Below are 20,714 nucleotides of genomic sequence, written 5' to 3' on the forward strand. Positions count from 1 at the left end.
GCCTTTGCCATCACAATGTGTGACTACCTGACAGAGAATGACAATGAATCCACATCTTTGCACAGATTTGGCCTTTTAAAGGCATGTGGTCCTAAAATTTGGATCAGCTGAAAAACGGCCTGTTTCAGTTTATTCGTTGTTTTCTATTAATTGAAGTTTTCTCACTCCCACTTCTTGTTGTTGCATGTTGAAGCTCTACTTGGAACCTTGTTAAGATCCAACATTGCCATTTTTCAAGTGGTCTTAAACTTTTGATCAGGACTGTGTATGTGGGTATAAAAAAAAATATATAAATATATATAATATACACTGCTCAAAAAAATAAAGGGAACACTTAAACAACACAATGTAACTCCAAGTCAATCACACTTCTGTGAAATCAAACTGTCCACTTAGGAAGCAACACAGAGTGACAATCAATTCCACATGCTGTTGTGCAAGTGGGATAGACAACAGGTGGAAATTATAGGCAATTAGCAAGGCATCCCCAATAAAGGAGTGGTTCTGCAGGTGGTGACCACAGACTACTTCTCAGTTCCTATGCTTCCTGGCTGATGTTTTGGTCACTTTTGAATGCTGGCGGTGCTTTCACTCTAGTGGTAGCATGAGACGGAGTCTACAACCCACACAAGTGGCTCAGGTAGTGCAGCTTATCCAGGATGGCACATCAATGCGAGCTGTGGCAAGAAGGTTTGCTGTGTCTGTCAGCGTAGTGTCCAGAGCATGGAGGCGCTACCAGGAGAGAGGCCAGTACATCAGGAGACGTGGAGGAGGCCGTAGGAGGGCAACAACCCAGCAGCAGGACCGCTACCTCCGCCTTTGTGCAAGGAGGAACAGGAGGAGCACTGCCAGAGCCCTGCAAAATGACCTCCAGCAGGCCACAAATGTGCATGTGTCTGCTCAAACGGTCAGAAACAGACTCCATGAGGGTGATATGAGGGCCCGACGTCCACAGGTGGGGGTTGTGCTTACAGCCCATCACCGTGCAGGACGTTTGGCATTTGCCAGAGAACACCAAGATTGGCAAATTCGCCACTGGCGCCCTGTGCTCTTCACAGATGAAAGCAGGTTCACACTGAGCACATGTGACAGACGTGACAGAGTCTGGAGACGCCGTGGAGAACGTTCTGCTGCCTGCAACATCCTCCAGCATGACCGGTTTGGCATTGGGTCAGTAATGGTGTGGGGTGGCATTTCTTTGGAGGGCCGCACAGCCCTCCATGTGCTCGCCAGAGGTAGCCTGACTGCCATTAGGTACCGAGATGAGATCCTCAGACCCCTTGTGAGACCATATGTTGGTGCGGTTGGCCCTGGGTTCCTCCTAATGCAAGACAATGCTAGACCTCATGTGGCTGGAGTGTGTCAGCAGTTCCTGCAAGACGAAGGCATTGATGCTATGGACTGGCCCGCCCGTTCCCCAGACCTGAATCCAATTGAGCACATCTGGGACATCATGTCTCGCTCTATCCACCAACGACACGTTGCACCACAGACTGTCCAGGAGTTGGCAGATGCTTTAGTCCAGGTCTGGGAGGAGATCCCTCAAGAGACCGTCCGCCACCTCATCAGGAGCATGCACAGGCGTTGTAGGCAGGTCATACAGGCACGTGGAGGCCACACACACTACTGAGCCTCATTTTGACTTGTTTTAAGGACATTACATCAAAGTTGGATCAGCCTGTAGTGTGTTTTTCCACTTTAATTTTGAGGGTGACTCCAAATCCAGACCTACATGGGTTGAAAAATTTGATTTCCATTTTTTTATTTTTGTGTGATTTTGTTGTCAGCACATTCAACTATGTAAAGAACAAAGTATTTCAGAAGAATATTTAATTCAGATCTAGGATGTTATTTTTGTGTTCCCTTTATTTTTTTGAGCAGTGTGTGTGTGTGTGTGTGTGTGTGTGTGTATATATGTGTATATATATATATATATATATATATATATATGTACACTCCCCTAAAGAATTATTAGTGACCCCATACTAATACGGTGTTGGACCCCCTTTTGCCTTCAGAACTGCCTTAATTCTACGTGGCATTGATTCCACAAGGTGCTGACAGCATTCTTTAGAAATGTTGGCCCATATTGATAGGATAGCATCTTGCAGTTGATGGAGATTTGAGGGATGCACATCCAGGGCACCAAGCTCCCGTTCCACCACATCCCAAAGATGCTCTATTGGGTTGAGATCTGGTGACTGTGGGGCCATTTTAGTACAGTGAACTCATTGTCATGTTCAAGAAACCAATGTGAAATGATTCGAGCTTTGTGACATGGTGCATTATCCTGCTGGAAGTAGCCATCAGAGGATGGATACATGTTCTCATTCTGTTTACCCCAAATTCGGACTCTACCATTTGAATGTCTCAACAGATATCGAGACTCATCAGACCAGGCAACATTTTTCCAGTCTTCAACAGTCCAATTTTGGTGAGCTCGTGCAAATTGTAGCCTCTTTTTCCTATTTGTAGTGGAGATGAGTGGTACCTGGTGGGGTCTTCTGCTGTTGTAGCCCATCCACCTCAAGGTTGTGCGTGTTGTGGCTTCACAAATGCTTTGCTGCAGACCTCGGTTGTAACGAGTGGTTATTTCAGCCAACGTTGCTCTTCTATCAGCTTGAATCAGTCGGCCCATTCTCCTCTGACCTCTCGCATCCACAAGGCATTTTTGCCCACAGGACGGCCGCATACTGGATGTTTTTCCCTTTTCACACCATTCTTTGTAAACCCTAGAAATGGTTGTGCGTGAAAATCCCAGTAACTGAGCAGATTGTGAAATACTCAGACCGGCCCGTCTGGCACCAACAACCATGCCACGCTCAAAATGGCTTAAATCCCCTTTCTTTCCCATTCTGACATTCAGTTTGGAGTTCAGGAGATTGTCTTGACCAGGAGCCCCCCCCCTAAATGCATCGAAGCAACTGCCATGTGATTGGTTGGCTAGAGAATTGCATCAATGAGAAATAGAACAGGTGTTCCTAATAATTCTTTAGGTGTGTGTGTATATATGTATGTATGTATGTGTGTGTGTGTGTGTGTGTGTATATATGTATGTATATATATATATATAATATTTTGCAAGAAAAAGTATGTGAACCCTTTGGAATGATATGGATTTCTGCACAAATTGGTCATAAAATGTGATCTGATTTTCATCGAAGTCACAACAATAGACAATCACAGTCGGCTTAAACTAATAACACACAAAGAGTTAAATGTTACCATGTTTTTATTGAACACACCATGTAAACATTCACAGTGCAGGTGGAAAAAGTATGTGAACCCTTGGATTTAATAACTGGTTGAACCTCCTTTGGCAGCAATAACTTCCACCAAACGTTTCCTGTAGTTGCAGATCAGACACAACGGTCAGGAGTAATTCTTGGCCATTCCTCTTTACAGAACGGTTTCAGTTCAGCAATATTCTTGGGATGTCTGGTGTGAATCGCTCTCTTGAGGTCATGCCACAGCATCTCCATCGGGTTGAGGTCAGGACTCTGACTGGGCCACTCCAGAAGGTGTATTTTCTTCTGTTTAAGCCATTCTGTTGTAGATTTACTTCTATGCTTTGGGTCGTTGTCCTGTTGCAACACCCATCTTGTGTTGAGCTTCAGCTGGTGGACAGATGGCCTTAAGTTCTCCTGCAAAATGTCTTGATAAACTTGGGAATTCATTTTTCCTTCGATGATAGCAATCCGTCCAGGCCCTGACGCAGCAAAGCAGCCCCAAACCATGATGCCCCACCACCATACTTCACAGTTGGGATAAGGGTTTGAGGTTGGTGTGCTGTGCCTCTTTTTCTCCACACATAGTGTTGCGTGTTTCTTCCAAACAACTCAACTTTGGTTTCATCTGTCCACAGAATATTTTGCCAGTACTGCCGTGGAACATCCAGGTGCTCTTGTGCAAACTGTAAACGTGCAGCAATGTTTTTTTGGACAGCAGTGGCTTCCTCTGTGGTATCCTCCCATGAAATCCATTCTTGTTTAGTGTTTTACGTATCATAGATTCGCTAACAGGGATGTCAGCATATTCCAGAGACTTCTGTAAGTCTTTAGCTGACACTCTAGGATTCTTCTTCACCTCATTGAGCAGTCTGCACTGTGCTCTTGCAGTCATCTTTACAGGACGGCCACTCCTAGGGAGAGTAGCAGCAGTGCTGAACTTTCTCCATTTATAGACAATTTGTCTTACCGTGGACTGATGAACAGCAAGGCTTTTGGAGATACTTTTATAACCCTTTCCAGCTTTATGCAAGTCAACAATTCTTAATCGTAGGTCTTCTGAGAGCTCTTTTGTGCGAGGCATCATTCACATCAGGCAATGCTTCTTGTGAAAAGCAAACCCAGAACTGGTGGTTACAGCTGCCCTGCCCTATAAAAAACACAACACCTCCAATCTCATCTCATTGATTGGAGTGAGGTGTCAGCCAACTGGAGTCCAATTAGCTCTTGGAGATGTCATTAGTCTAGGGGTTCACATACTTTTTCCACCTGCACTGTGAATGTTTACATGGTGTGTTCAATAAAAACATGGTAACATTTAACTCTTTGTGTGTTATTAGTTTAAGCAGACTGTGATTGTCTATTGTTGTGACTTAGATGAAGATCAGGTCACATTTTATGACCAATTTGTGCAGAAATCCATATCATTCCAAAGGGTTCACATACTTTTTCTTGCAAGTGTGTGTGTGTGTGTTTTGGTGCCTCACAACCTGGAATTGAGGATTTACATCATGTAATTTACAGAACATGCCGACTTTTTTGAAGATTTTTTTATTTATTTTTTTAATTGTGAAGTAGACAACAAATAGGACAAAATACCAGAAAGTCAATGTGCAGAACTAATCACCCCCTACAGTCAGTACTTTGTAGAGCCCCTTCTGCAGCAATCACAGCTCCAAGTCGCTCTGGATAAGTCTCTAGGAGCAGTCGCCACATCTGACCGCTGGGATTGTTGCCCGTTCCTCCTTGCAGAACGGCTCCGGCTCCTTCAGGTCGGATGTTTGCGCTTGTGAACAGCGATCTTTACGTCTGACCACAGATTTCCTATTGGATTGAGATCTGGGCTGTGACTCGGCCATTCCAACACATTTACATGTTTCCTCTTAAACCCCCCAAGTGTTGCTTTAGCCGTGTGTTTGGGGTCATTGTCCTGCTGGAAGGTGAGCCTCCGTCCTAGCCTCAGATCACGCACAGAGTGGGGCAGGTTCTGCTGAAGAATATCCCTGTATTTAGCACCTTCCAGTGTACCAGTCCCCCCAGTATGATGCTGCCATCACCATGTCTCACCGGGGATGGTGTTCTTTGGGTGATGTGTTGGGTTTGCGCCAAACATAGCGTTTTCTTTGGCTGATAAGTTCCATGTTGGTCTCCTCAGACCAGAGCCCCTTCCTCCATACATTTGGGAGTCTCCTCAGACCAGAGCCCCTTCCTCCATACATTTGGGAGTCTCCCACAGGCCTTTTCACAACCTCACAACGCGCCTTTTGTTTTTAGCTGACAGTAATGGCTTTCTTCTGGCCGCTCTGCCATAAAGTCCAACTCTATAGAGCGTACGGCTTATTGTCGTCCTCTGTACAGATCCTCCAGTCTCTGCTGTGGAACTCTGCAGCTCCTCCAGGGTTACCTTAGGTCTCTGCTGCCCCTCTGATTAATGCCCTCCTTGCCCGGTCCGTCAGTTTTGGTGGGCGGCCGTCTCTGGCAGGTTTGCTGTTGTGCCATGTTCTTTCCATTTGGTCATAATAGATTTGATGGCGCTCCTGGGGATCATCACAGATTTGGGTATTTTTATAACCTAACCCGGACTTGTACTTCTCCACAACATTGTCCCTTACTTGTTTGGAGAGTTCCTCGGCCTTCATGGCAGTGTTCGGTCAGTGATGCCTCTTGCTTAGGTGATGCAGCCTCTGGTGTGTATATGTAATGACAGATCATGTGACACTTAGATTGCACACAGGTGACATCATGTCACTAATCATGTGACTTCTGAAGGTAATTGGTTGCACCAGAGCTTTCTATGTGCTTCCTAACAAAGGGGGTGAATACATACGCACAGGACAATTTCTGTTTTCTGAGCAATAGTTTTTTTTAAAAATATTTTTCTAATTTCACTTCACCGACTGAGACTATTGTGTTCTGATCCATCACATATAATTCAGATTAACAAAACATTGAATTTAAGGCTGTAATGTAACAAAATACAAAAAAAGTCAAGGTGGGGGGGATACTTTTGCAAGGCACTGTGTGTGTGTGTGTGTGTGTGTGTGTGTATATATATATATATATATATATATATATATATATATATATATATATATATATATATATATAATCACGCAGTGTTTGTGCTTTAGGGTGCATACCCTAATGCAATAGGCTGCGCACGCCTACGTATGGACCATGACCGATGGGTCTTCTCCAGCCCCTCCAGTAATCTATCACCCCGATCCGCCATGTGTCGAACTCTAGCGCCAGGAAGACAGCGCACTATTCAGTGATCCCGGTCTTTGTGACAGATCGCCCTATCTGTGCCCCTAATAATGGCGTCCCCCACTACCAGCACCCGTCTGCCCTGCTCTCCTGGTCCCCTGCTTACTGGAGCTGACATCCCCCTGACTGGCAGAGGAAGGGTCTGGCTGCAGCAGTGCCGTCCCTGGACTGACATCCCCTCATCTGCCAACCTTGTGTCGGACAGGGCTAGCCTCCCTGCACTCCTCCCTCTACCCCGCTTTCTAACTGCTATCCAGCTAGCTACCTCACTCTCCTGAGCCTCCTCGCTACCACCCTCCCCCACATCTGCCCCATAGAGCGCTTGCTCAGTGAGCAGCAAACTCTTTTCCAAATTGTTAACTCTTCTCAGTGTTGAAACTCCCCCAGATACTCGATGTGCGATTCCAAACGGGGAATTTGCTCACATTTTGAACAATGATATGCACCCTCCAACGGCTGCTCCAGAACTGAAGACATTAGACAAGAAGTGCACTGGACGGAGCTGTCAATAATGGGGATTACACAATAAAAGTGAAACATACAATACAGTGCAGTAGTAATAAACTGATTTTACTGAAGTCACACACTTATACAAACGCCCACTTGTATCAGACGCCCACTTGTATCAGACGCCCACTTGTATCAGACGCCCACTTGTATCAGACGCTCGATGCGCAAACTCTTTATATTCCTGGAGCTCTCAAAACCAGCCTGTTTTTGTTTCCTCTGGATTCAAAGGAAAGGGGCCAACACATCTTCAAACCGCCCTCTTCTTGCAGGCGCTGTAGGATTAGTACCCGCACCTGTTTCGCTGTCGGTGGAAATTCCTCTGCCTGCGCCCGCAACAGCAGAATGCAGCATCTCTCACAGCAAGGCCTGGAAATGCTGCATTCTGCCAGCCGTATGTGATGGTGGTAACATGTCCGCCATTTTGTGTTTGTATCGGGGGTCTTAGTACGTTGCCACCCAGTACTGATCCTTGCCCTTTATGCTTTTTATACGGGGGTCCCTCTTCAAACACTGGAACATGAAGGCCCCCATTTGCACTAAATTGTAAGCGGTGTAGCGGCCTGGCTCCTGCTCATCACCCAGGAGAATGTCGTCCTCGTTCTCCTCCCCCCATCCACGGACAACACCAGGAATCCAAGAAAAGTTTAAAGCCTGCTCTTCTTGCTCCTCCTCCTCCCCCCAACCACCATCCTCCTCTGACTCCTCTTCAGACTCCTGCTGACTTGTCTCAGATGGAGTAACCCCCCCTGGGAATTCATTCAGCATTGCGACTTCCTCATCTTCCTGCTCCTCGATGGCTTGATCAATGACACGGCGCAATGCACGCTCCAGAAAGAAGGCGTAAGGTACGATGTCACTGATGGCGCCCTGGCTGCGACTGACCAGTTTGGTGATCTCATCTAATGGCCGCAGAAGTCTGCATGCGTCGCGCATGAGCAGCCACTGGCGCGGTGAAAAGAAACCAAGCTCCGCAGAACCTGTCCTGCTGCAGAGTTCGTACAGGTAGTCGTTAACGGCACGTTTCTGCTGGAGCAGCCTATCAAGCATATACAAGGTGGAGTTCCAGCGCGTCGGGCTGTCACAAATCAGACGTCTGACGGACAGGTGGTGTCGCCGCTGAACGTCAGCAAGGCGAGCCATGGCCGTGTAAGATCTTCAGAAATGGCCAGAGATTTTCCTGTCCTGCCGCAAGACGTCCTGGACACCGGGGTATTTGGCAACGAATCGCTGCACGACTAAGTTCAGGACGTGTGCCATGCACGGCACATGTCACATTTTGCCCTGTTTCAGCGCGCTCAGCAGATTGGCACCATTGTCGCACACCACTTTACCAACTGTCAAATTGAGCCACAGCCACTGATCGGCCTGTGACCGCAGAGCTGAAAGCAGTGCAGGACCGGTGTGGCTCTTGGCTTCCAGGCACAACAGCCGCAGCACAGCATGGCAACGTCTCACCTGGCACATCGAATAGGTTCTGAGGATCTTGGGCGGCGCAGCAGAAGAGACGGTAGCAGTGGAAAAGCAGGAGTCAGCCAAGGAGGAGACAGAGGACGGAGTAGGAGGAGGAGGAGAAGGGGCAGGCCTGCATGCAATCCGAGGCGGTAACACCAAATCCACATGGGTGCCACGGGTTACATGCTTGATGGCCGTCAGAAGGTTCACCCAGTGGGCAGTAAAAGTTATGGACCTTACCTGCCCGTGTTTGCTACACCACGTGTCTGTGGTCAGATGTATCTTGGCACCGACACTGTGTGCCAGAGATATATTCAATTGCCGCTGAACGTGGCCATATAGCTCCGGGATGCCCTTCTGGGAGAAATATTTCCTTCCGGGGACCTTCCATTGCGGTGTGCCAATGGCCACAAATTTTCTAAAGGTCTCTGAGTCCACCAGTTTATATGACAGTAGTTGGCGGGCTAGCAGTTCCGACAAGCCAGCGGTCAGCCGTTGGGCAAGAGGATTATCCGTCATCTTTTTTCGCTCGAACATTTGGGCCACGGAAGCCTGCCTTCTGTCAGATGAACGCGACGACTGCACGGTGGAAGGTGGAGTGGAGGACAAATGGGAGGAGAGAGGAGAAGAGGCAGGACGTGGAGCGCCGGGAGTGTGGCCTTGTGGGTTCTGACGGCGTTGCTCCCGCTGGGCTCGGTGATGGGAGGCCAGGTGCCTTCTTAAGGCGGTCGTCCCTAGGTGAGTGTTGGGCTTAACACGACTTATGGGTTGACAGCACAGGCTGCAGATGGCAACACTATTGTCAGCAGCGGACACATTTACAAAAAATGCTGCGGAGACATGTGCCGGCATCCTGGGAGCTCCAGATGTGACCATGCATGGGGAATGGCTCGCTCCAGATAAATTTGCAGTCTGCTTTTTGCCTCCTGTGCACTGAGTTCTGTCTGCTTCTCCTCCCTATCTGCTGCTCCGTCTCTCCCTCTGAACTCCCATTCCTCTCTTGTGGGCACCCACGTGACGTCCATATACACGTCATCATCGTCACCTTCACCACCACTGACATTTGAGATCTCTGAGTAGGCAGCAACAGCGGGACCTCCCTCCTTGGGCTGATCTGGTTACTGTCGTCAGACCGCTAGGTGGCAGCCGTTGATACCTCCTCTTCCTCATCCAATGCCAAGAATGGCTGCGCATCGGTAAGGTCTGGGAATGGATGGGAAAATAATTCCTCTGACTCGAGCGGAGGGGCTATGGTGGTGGTGGTGTCTTTGGGGGTGCACACAGCAGAGAGTGAGGAGGGTGCACACAGCAGAGGATGAGGAGGGTGCACACAGCAGAGGATGAGGAGGGTGCACACAGCAGAGGATGAGGAGGGTGCACACAGAGGGTGAGGAGGGTGCACACAGAGGGTGAGGAGGGTGCACACAGAGGGTGAGGAGGGTGCACACAGAGGGTGAGGAGGGTGCAGATAGAGAGGATGAGGGTGCAGAAGAGGAAGGCTGAGTGAGCCACTCAACCAACTCTGGTGCGTCCTTTGACGTAATCGCACGCACCTTCTGCAACTTCCCACTTAGGCTCCGGCCTGGTGCACCTGCCCGACCCTGCGGAATGGCCTGTCTCTTCCTCTGCCTGTCATTTTCAAAATGACCCTGTGAGAAAGGTCCCTGTAGAAGAGCAGTATTTGTGGAAGCAGGTATATCGCAGGCCTCAATCAGTATTTGGTGGAAGCAGGTATATCAATACCCTGTATCAGTATTTTGTGGAAACGGGTGTATAGAACCCAATAATGAGTATTTGCTGGAGGCTGGTAAATCAAACCCCTTAATCAATATTTGCTGGAAGCTGGTTTATCACACCCCTTAATCAGTTTTGTTGGGGCGACTGGTAAATCACACCAGTTGCAATTAGTTGTTCCAATGTCGTTTGCCCCTCTGTGTGGCTGCAGTATTACAGCAGAACCGCACACAACTGCTGCACAATACAAATGCACTATAATACACTGTCTATATTAGAAAGCATATTATAAGTATATCGCACCCTCTGTATATCACACCTATCGATAGCACAACGTTACCAGTCCTTACAAGGACTCTTGTGGCCCTATTAGCCAGTGTTTGGTGCCCCTAATAGTCTGTCCCTGCTCCACACAGCAACCTCTCCCTACGCTGGCAAAAGACTGAATGTAAAATGGCGGCCAGATCGGCTCTATTTTTAAGGTAGGGGGTGTGTCCATGTGCTGGAACGTCTCCATTGGCTGTCCTGTACCACCTGATGGATGGGTCAGGGGTCAAAGTTCTGCACAATGTAAAGAATATGGCGCTGGCGGACATCACCATATGTTCGGCAAACTGCGAACGAGCAAAGTTTGCCACAAAACGACCGCCAGGCGAACCGCAAGATATACAGTACAGACCAAAAGTTTGGACACACCTTCTCATTCAAAGAGTTTTCTTTATTTTCATGAATTTGAAGGCATCAAAACTATGAAGTAACACATGTGGAATTATATACATAACAAACAAGTGTGAAACAACTGAAAATATGTCATATTCTAGGTTCTTCAAAGTAGCCACCTTTTGCTTTGATTACTGCTTTGCACACTCTTGGCATTCTCTTGATGAGCTTCAAGATGTAGTCCCCTGAAATGGTCTTCACTTCACAGGTGTGCCCTGTCAGGTTTAATAAGTGGGATTTCTTGCCTTATAAATGGGGTTGGGACCATCAGTGGCGTTGAGGAGAAGTCAGGTGGATACACAGATGATAGTCCTACTGAATAGACTGTTAGCTGCTTTTTTCTTGCCATAATACAAATTCTAAGTAAAGAAAAAACGAGTGGCCATCATTACTTTAAGAAATGAAGGTCAGTCAGTCAGCCGAAAAATTGGGAAAACTTTGAAAGTAAGGGCTATTTGACCATGAAGGAGAGTGATGGGCTGCTGCGCCAGATGACCTGGCCTCCACAGTCACCGGACCTGAACCCAATCGAGATGGTTTGGGGTGAGCTGGACCGCAGAGTGAAGGCAAAAGGGGCAACAAGTGCTAAGCATCTCTGGGAACTCCTTCAAGACTGTTGGAAGACCATTTCAGGGGACTACCTCTTGAAGCTCATCAAGAGAATGACAAGAGTGTGCAAAGCAGTAATCAAAGCAAAAGGTGGCTACTTTGAAGAACCTAGAATATGACATATTTTCAGTTGTTTCACACTTGTTTGTTATGTATATAATTCCACATGTGTTAATTCATAGTTTTGATGCCTTCATAGTCATGAAAATAAAGAAAACTCTTTGAATGAGAAGGTGTGTCCAAACTTTTGGTCTGTACTGTATATATTACATGGGTCAGGGTTATGTATGGACAGATGTATAGGAGACCTGCCCCCCAGCACTGGGACACAAGCTATCCCACTCTATAATCGGTGGGGGATACTGGTGATAGGAGGGGGGCACCTGTTAGTTGATCTGGGGGGCTTGTGTAGACTCCAGCACGGTCAGTGAGCGTCCTGTGAGCATGCCATGGACTGTTACAGGACTCGGGCCTTATTCACACAGACGGTGATTTCCATCATCCATTGGGAGTCAATACCAGGTCCCCAGAACAGGGGCAGATCTTTCCCTTCTACCTGATCTCTGTGGAGGCTCCAGTCCTGGTTTTGGATCACAATCTCTGATGGAAATCACTGACCAAACACTGAAGTGTTAATTTGGTCTAAAGGGCTGACCTCCCTGTGGCCCCTGGGTTGTGCTTCATCCAGTAACTCAGATTTTGCAGACACCATTTTTCTTCTGTGGATTGTTTTTTGCTTTATTGATCAGGCGCGGCCTCTGATGCCACCAGATGTAAGGCGGCTATCCTGTGTGTCCATGTTTGACCCTTTAAACAGGCTAGCCCGTCACCTGCAGACCGCTGATGAGGGGTGGGAGGCCTAGGTCAGGATATGGTGGGTTCTAGAACTCCTTATGGAGACTTGTAGGGCGGCTGAGCAGACCGACCAACTCTGTAAACAAAGAGGGAGGGATCTGTCCCGCACTAGGCCACGCCTCTAACTCCGCCCAAAACATAACGGTACACTTAATCCCTCCCAGTCACCTCAATGCCTCGTCTAGTCATTACTCCCCCTTCATGCTACCACACAGTATTTATACCCACATTGTGCCTCCCCCCCAGTAATATGCCCGCATTGTGCCTCCCCCCCAGTAATATGTCCACATTGTGCCTCCCCCCAGTAATATGTCCACATTGTGCCCCCCCCCAGTAATATGTCCATATTGTGCCTCCCCCCCAGTAATATGTCCACATTGTGCCTCCCCCCCAGTAATATGTCCACATTGTGCCCCCCCCAGTAATATGTCCACATTGTGCCTCCCCCCAGTAATATGTCCACATTGTGCCCCCCCCAGTAATATGTCCACATTGTGCCTCCCCCCCAGTAATATGTCCACATTGTGCCTCCCCCCCAGTAATATGTCCACATTGTGCCTCCCCCCCAGTAATATGTCCACATTGTGCCTCCCCCCCAGTAATATGTCCACATTGTGCCTCCCCCCCCAGTAATATGTCCACATTGTGCCTCCCCCCCCAGTAATATGTCCACATTGTGCCTCCCCCCCAGTAATATGTCCACATTGTGCCTCCCCCTCCAGTAATATGTCCACATTGTGCCCCCCCCAGTAATATGTCCACATTGTGCCTCCCCCCCCAGTAATATGTCCACATTGTGCCTCCCCCTCCAGTAATATGTCCACATTGTGCCTCCCCCCAGTAATATGCCCACATTGTGCCTCCCCCCAGTAATATGCCCACATTGTGCCCCTCCCCCCCCAGTAATATGTCCACATTGTGCCCCTTCCCCCCCAGTAATATGCCCACATTGTGCCCCTCCCCCCCCAGTAATATGTCCACATTGTGCCCCCCCCCCAGTAATATGTCCACATTGTGCCTCCCCCTCCAGTAATATGTCCACATTGTGCCTCCCCCCCCAGTAATATGTCCACATTGTGCCTCCCCCCCAGTAATATGTCCACATTGTGCCTCCCCCCCAGTAATATGCCCACATTGTGCCTCCCCCTCCAGTAATATGTCCACATTGTGCCCCTCCCCCCCCAGTAATATGTCCACATTGTGCCCCCCCCCCAGTAATATGTCCACATTGTGCCTCCCCCTCCAGTAATATGTCCACATTGTGCCTCCCCCCCCAGTAATATGTCCACATTGTGCCTCCCCCCCAGTAATATGTCCACATTGTGCCTCCCCCCCAGTAATATGCCCACATTGTGCCTCCCCCTCCAGTAATATGCCCACATTGTGCCTCCCCCTCCAGTAATATGTCCACATTGTGCCTCCCCCCCAGTAATATGTCCACATTGTGCCTCCCCTCCAGTAATATGTCCACATTGTGCCCCCCCCCCAGTAATATGCCCACATTGTGCCTCCCCCCCAGTAATATGTCCACATTGTGCCTCCCCCTCCAGTAATATGTCCACATTGTGCCTCCCCCCCCAGTAATATGTCCACATTGTGCCTCCCCCCCCCAGTAATATGCCCACATTGTACCTCCCCTCCAGTAATATGCCCACATTGTGCCTCCCCCTCCAGTAATATGTCCACATTGTGCCTCCCCCTCCAGTAATATGCCCACATTGTGCCCCTCCCCCCCCCAGTAATATGCCCACATTGTGCCTCCCCCTCCAGTAATATGTCCACATTGTGCCTCCCCCTCCAGTAATATGTCCACATTGTGCCTCCCCCTCCAGTAATATGTCTACATTGTGCCCCCCCTCCAGTAATATGTCCACATTGTGCCTCCCCCTCCAGTAATATGCCCACATTGTGCCTCCCCCCCCGTAATATGCCCACATTGTGCCCCCCCTCCAGTAATATGTCCACATTGTGCCTCCCCCTCCAGTAATACGTCCACATTGTGCCTCCCCCTCCAGTAATATGTCTACATTGTGCCCCCCCTCCAGTAATATGTCCACATTGTGCCTCCCCCTCCAGTAATATGCCCACATTGTGCCTCCCCCCCAGTAATATGCCCACATTGTGCCTCCCCCCCAGTAATATGCCCACATTGTGCCCCCCTTCAGTAATATGCCCACATTGTGCCCCCCCCCCCAGTAATATGTCCACATTGTGCCTCCCCCCCAGTAATATGTCCACATTGTGCCTCCCCCCCAGTAATATGTCCACATTGTGCCTCCCCCCCAGTAATATGTCCACATTGTGCCTCCCCCCCAGTAATATGTCCACATTGTGCCTCCCCTCCAGTAATATGTCCACATTGTGCCTCCCCCTCCAGTAATATGTCCACATTGTGCCTCCCCTCCAGTAATATGTCCACATTGTGCCTCCCCCCCAGTAATATGTCCACATTGTGCCTCCCCCCCAGTAATATGTCCACATTGTGCCTCCCCCTCCAGTAATATGTCCACATTGTGCCTCCCCCTCCAGTAATATGTCCACATTGTGCCTCCCCCCCAGTAATATGTCCACATTGTGCCTCCCCCTCCAGTAATATGTCCACATTGTGCCTCCCCTCCAGTAATATGTCCACATTGTGCCTCCCCCTCCAGTAATATGTCCACATTGTGCCTCCCCTCCAGTAATATGTCCACATTGTGCCTCCCCCCCAGTAATATGCCCACATTGTGCCTCCCCCCCAGTAATATGTCCACATTGTGCCTCCCCCCCAGTAATATGTCCACATTGTGCCTCCCCCTCCAGTAATATGTCCACATTGTGCCTCCCCCTCCAGTAATATGTCCACATTGTGCCCCCCCCAGTAATATGTCCACATTGTGCCTCCCCCCCAGTAATATGTCCACATTGTGCCTCCCCCCCAGTAATATGTCCACATTGTGCCTCCCCCCCAGTAATATGTCCACATTGTGCCTCCCCCTCCAGTAATATGTCCACATTGTGCCCCCCCAGTAATATGTCCACATTGTGCCTCCCCCTCCAGTAATATGTCCACATTGTGCCTCCCCCCCAGTAATATGTCCACATTGTGCCCCCCCTCCAGTAATATGTCCACATTGTGCCTCCCCCTCCAGTAATATGCCCACATTGTGCCCCTCCCCCCCCCAGTAATATGCCCACATTGTGCCTCCCCCCAGTAATATGTCCACATTGTGCCCCCCCCCCCAGTAATATGTCCACATTGTGCCTCCCCCCAGTAATATGTCCACATTGTGCCTCCCTCCAGTAATATGTCCACATTGTGCCTCCCCCTCCAGTAATATGCCCACATTGTGCCCCTCCCCCCCCCAGTAATATGCCCACATTGTGCCTCCCCCCAGTAATATGTCCACATTGTGCCCCCCCTCCAGTAATATGTCCACATTGTGCCTCCCTCCAGTAATATGTCCACATTGTGCCCCCCCTCCAGTAATATGTCCACATTGTGCCTCCCCCCCAGTAATATGTCCACATTGTGCCTCCCCCCAGTAATATGTCCACATTGTGCCTCCCCCTCCAGTAATATGTCCACATTGTGCCTCCCCCCCAGTAATATGTCCACATTGTGCCCCCCCTCCAGTAATATGTCCACATTGTGCCTCCCCCTCCAGTAATATGTCCACATTGTGCCTCCCCCTCCAGTAATATGTCCACATTGTGCCTCCCCCCCAGTAATATGTCCACATTGTGCCCCCCCTCCAGTAATATGTCCACATTGTGCCTCCCCCCCAGTAATATGTCCACATTGTGCCCCCCTCCAGTAATATGTCCACATTGTGCCCCCCCTCCAGTAATATGCCCACATTGTGCCCCCCTCCAGTAATATGCCCACATTGTGCCCCTCCCCCCCCAGTAATATGCCCATTGTGCCCCCCCCCAGTAATATGCCCACATTGTGCCCCCCCTCCAGTAATATGCCCACATTGTGCCCCTCACAGAATGGAAAACATATAAACCCCACATACTTGCCTTGTTCCAAGCCGCAGGACATTGGCTGCTCTAGTCTGTGAAGGAGGCGGAGCTGACTGTCATCTCCGCCCCCGCACAGACCAGATGTGTGGAGGAATGATTGGGCAGGGGGCCGTTGCCGGTGACGGCTCACTGCTTCATTATGGCAACTCTCTGCTTCCTATAGATGCAGGGACAGCTGCCAGAAAGCGGGACATACCTCCCCCGTACTGGAACAGTCACGGAAATCCGGGACTGTCCTGCCGGATCAGGGATGGTTGGGAGGTATGCTGGTGGCATTAGAGGCGGAGCTTGTTAAGAGCTCATTTACATATTTCTTCCCAGAATTCCAAAGCCTCCTCACGCTGATTAAGTCACTTTCTCCAAGCATAGATGGTAACCCCCAAGTCCTTGCATGACTTGTGAAATGCTAAGATAAAAATGGGTGCCATATGGCGGCACACCCTACAGGCCTCTGTGGTCGGCACTAGGGTCTACTGGCCAGGAATTGGTCACTTGTGATAGTCGACCAGCGTAGAAACCATATGTATTGAGGATAAATGGGAATGTAATAGTTTGGTTGGGCCATCTAGACAGTCACCTAGTTGGTCGCTGGGACATGCAATGAGGTGCTTGGACATTATAGGATTGAAGGATTGGAGTAGATGGAAGTGAATTTATATGGAACCACTAGAGATAGAAGTCTCCTGAAGCCATCGTTCTTCAGACCCCCCCCCCCATCATGCAAGGTCCAGCGTGATTTCAGACGAGCCCCAGCCCTTTAGTGCAGATCTCACTATTGCAGCCCGTACCCTGAGAACAGGAGGATCCTTGCTCTTCCTAAATGTGGACTAAGGACAGCGATGGCATTCCTAAAAAGGTGAGGAAACTAGTATAGCCCCAGAGTGAAGGCGACATCCGGTGCCTGCAGTATCAGGGAAAGGTCTGCACATGGTTCAGGGCAAGCAGGTAACGTCAGCCGTCTACGCCTCAGGACACCTGACTTGTGACGCAGCCTGTAAGTCCCTGTCTGGACAGCAGACAACTCTTCATCTTACTGTTACTGTAGAGCGTCAGTGGTGCCGAGTCCTGGTTTAACGTGTCCTAATTAATTCATAATTCACCTAGGGCAATGATTAATCCATGGGTGTCTGCTGTCTCCACATCTGTCAAGAAAGGGGAAACTATGGTAAGTGGCAAGTGTCTATGGCTCACTACACCAGCCTCCTCAAACATCTGTTCTTCATGTGCATGAAGCTCAACCTCTGGCAGATCGGATTCCTCTGAACCCCAGAGATGTTTCTTTTAGTGTCCAGTAAAGCGATGACTTTCTGGGAACTTCCTTGAGCTAAAATATAGGTTTCTATAGCTGTACTGAAATCTGCCTCCGGACTTTTATGTACTCAGCAGCTCTTGACTTGAATTCTTGAATAATCTTGTCGTCAAGTTTTTAAGCCTTATTTATAAAATCTTATTTTTAGTTCTGTCACCAACTATCCCAATCTGTCTTGTGAACAGGGGAGAAAATGTCAGCGGTGGACCTGAATGACGGAGACACGACAGAGAGGTAAATGCCTTCGATGCATAATAGAGGCTTAAGGATTTGGTGGTGGTCTCGTATGTGCGTAGGATAGACGGATGATCCTCTATTCCTTACTGCAGCTTTGTGGATCTATCTGAGAGTGATGAAACCGTACAAGAAAAGGAGCAGCTGCTGCAGGAATGTCAAACGGAGCAAGTCCAAATGAATTCTGAACAGGAACCCGACCCATCTCAGGATATCACGTGTGACTACAAAACAGAAGGGTCACCGAGGAATGAAGGACTGGCATACAGAGAAGAAAAGCCATCGCAAGAACCCAAAGAGCCAGGCAAGGACACTGGTTATCAGGAGACTCAAGAAACCAGCACCAAAGACAGACATGAAAACTCTCCAGAAGAGGACTACTCAAATTCAGTTCCCTATACACCAGGTGAGATGTTGGGACCACAAGAAGATGCTGAATATGACAACGGGATGCCTGGAGAAGCCAACCAGGAAACCCAAACAGGAGGTGATTCATATGGAAGTCCACAAGAGACACCAAGTGGGGGATCCCAAGATGAAGCTGTGGAAGAACACAATGCAACTCTCTCCAATAAACCAGAACCTCACGTCAGTCAAGATGACAAAGGGGGATCCATGGCATGTAAAAAGTTTAAAGAAGGAAACTTCCAAGAGACTACATCCCAGAAGGAAAGTGGAGCTGTCCACACAGAAGAAGCCATGGAGGATTTGCAAGAAGTTAATGCAAAGAAAGAACTACATGACAATCAAACTGATGAAGGGATAGATGAAGAATCTCTGGACAGAAAAGACACATCTCCTGATGATCATTTGGAAGAACAGAAGATGACCATGCATGAAAGAGACCAGGAGCAGACTGGGAGAACCAGGGACAACATGTCTGACTGCACGTGTGAGGAACAGCCAGTGGAACCACTGCAGCTGAAAACTGAGGGTGAGTAGATGTATCCTCCACAAAATGATTTATCTCAGATATATTGTGTGCCCAAATTGCCCTGGTGACTTTAAGGATGGTTTTTACAGGCCAGAAGTTGTCGTGTACTTGCCTATCTGCACTCCTGTGGCAAGTGCAGCCTCGATAATGCAGCCTGACCAGTGTTGCCCCATTACCATGGCAAAGAGCCCAGCTGACAGTGGGACTGATCGGGCCTATCGGGGAGCAGGGACACTAGGCTAGCACAGGCATCATGTGCTTCCTGTCGTGGGTTATTTAAACAAGCAACTGCTAGCCACAGTTGCCTGTGATTGGTCTCCCTGCCCCATAAGCTTTGTTCTATGCTCTCTGGATTCTAGATCTGACCTCCTGCCTGTTGATGACCTTGCCTCTGTCTGCTGACTTTGTTTCTGACTTTCTCTCCTGGTGCCGACCCTGTCTGCTATTTTATGCTCTTTTTTTGGTTTCGACTTGGGCTTGTTGTTTTTTGCTCTTTAATTCATATTTGGCTCTAGTCATTCTTGGCTGGGTCTGACCTGGTCGGTCTGACTGCCGCCCCCCGATTAGGTCCTTTGCAATTAACCAGGTTCGGGTCCATAGGCCAGTTGGATGATCCGCTATTAACTGCTGCCACCAAGTAGGTAGGGACAGTGGTGTGGGTGGAATTTAGGGCTTCACTGTTCTCCTTTTTTGTGTTTTTTAAACTAAACCAGTTGCTTTTAACCCTGCAAAGCCTGCGTGATTGAGACAGCACAAAGTCCTTATTCCAGTCTCCAAATATTTAGTGTGAATTGGTAAAATATACACTGCTCAAAAAAATTAAGGGAACACAAAAATAACACATCCTAGATCTGAGTTAATTAAATATTCTTCTGAAATACTTTGTTCTTTACATAGTTGAATGTGCTGACAACAAAATCACACAAAAATAAAAAATGGAAATCAAATTTTTCAACCCATGGAGGTCTGGATTTGGAGTCACACTCAAAATTAAAGTGGAAAAACACACTACAGGCTGATCCAACTTTGATGTAATGTCCTTAAAACAAGTCAAAATGAGGCTCAGTAGTGTGTGTGGCCTCCAGGTGCCTGTATGACATCCCTACAACGCCTGTGCATGCTCCTGATGAGGTGGCGGACGGTCTCCTGAGGGATCTCCTCCCAGACCTGGACTAAAGCATCTGCCAACTCCTGGACAGTCTGTGGTGCAACGTGACGTTGGTGGATAGAGCGAGACGTGATGTCCCAGATGTGCTCAATTGGATTCAGGTCTGGGGAACGGGCGGGCCGTCTTGCAGGAACTGCTGACACACTCCAGCCACATGAGGTCTAGCATTGTCTTGCATTAGGAGGAACCCAGGGCCAACCGCACCAGCATATGGTCTTACAAGGGGTCTGAGGATCTCATCTTGGTACCTAATGGCAGTCAGGCTACCTCTGGCGAGAACATGGAGGGCTGTGCGGCCCTCCAAAGAAATGCCACCCCACACCATTACTGACCCAATGCCAAACCGGTCATGCTGGAGGATGTTGCAGGCAGCAGAACGTTCTCCACGGCGTCTCCAGACTGTCACGTGTGCTCAGTGTGAACCTGCTTTCATCTGTGAAGAGCACAGGGTGCCAGTGGCGAATTCGCCAATCTTGGTGTTCTCTGGCAAATGCCAAACGTCCTGCACGGTGTTGGGCTGTAAGCACAACCCCCACCTGTGGACGTCGGGCCCTCATATCACCCTCATGGAGTCTGTTTCTGACCGTTGGAGCAGACACATGCCCATTTGTGGCCTGCTGGAGGTCATTTTGCAAGGCTCTGGCAGTGCTCCTCCTGTTCCTCCTTGCACAAAGGCGGAGGTAGCGG

The 20,714-nt window shown here is 49.0% G+C and overlaps 1 protein-coding gene across 2 annotated transcripts in view; it reads left to right on the top strand.

Moving 5' to 3' along the window:
• The first annotated feature begins 17,882 nt into the window (after positions 1-17,882).
• LOC120991287 overlaps positions 17,883-20,714 on the top strand; it is a 46,825-nt gene continuing 43,993 nt past the window's right edge. For both annotated transcript variants that reach the window (XM_040420130.1, XM_040420129.1), the window contains exons 1-2: positions 17,883-17,925; positions 18,021-18,859. In XM_040420130.1, coding sequence (XP_040276064.1) covers positions 17,885-17,925; positions 18,021-18,859 — 880 coding nt within the window. In that variant the 5' untranslated portion in view covers positions 17,883-17,884. The remainder of the gene's footprint in view (positions 17,926-18,020; positions 18,860-20,714) is intronic.

The sequence above is a fragment of the Bufo bufo genome, chromosome 2 (assembly GCF_905171765.1).
Source record: "Bufo bufo chromosome 2, aBufBuf1.1, whole genome shotgun sequence".
NCBI lineage: Eukaryota > Metazoa > Chordata > Amphibia > Anura > Bufonidae > Bufo > Bufo bufo.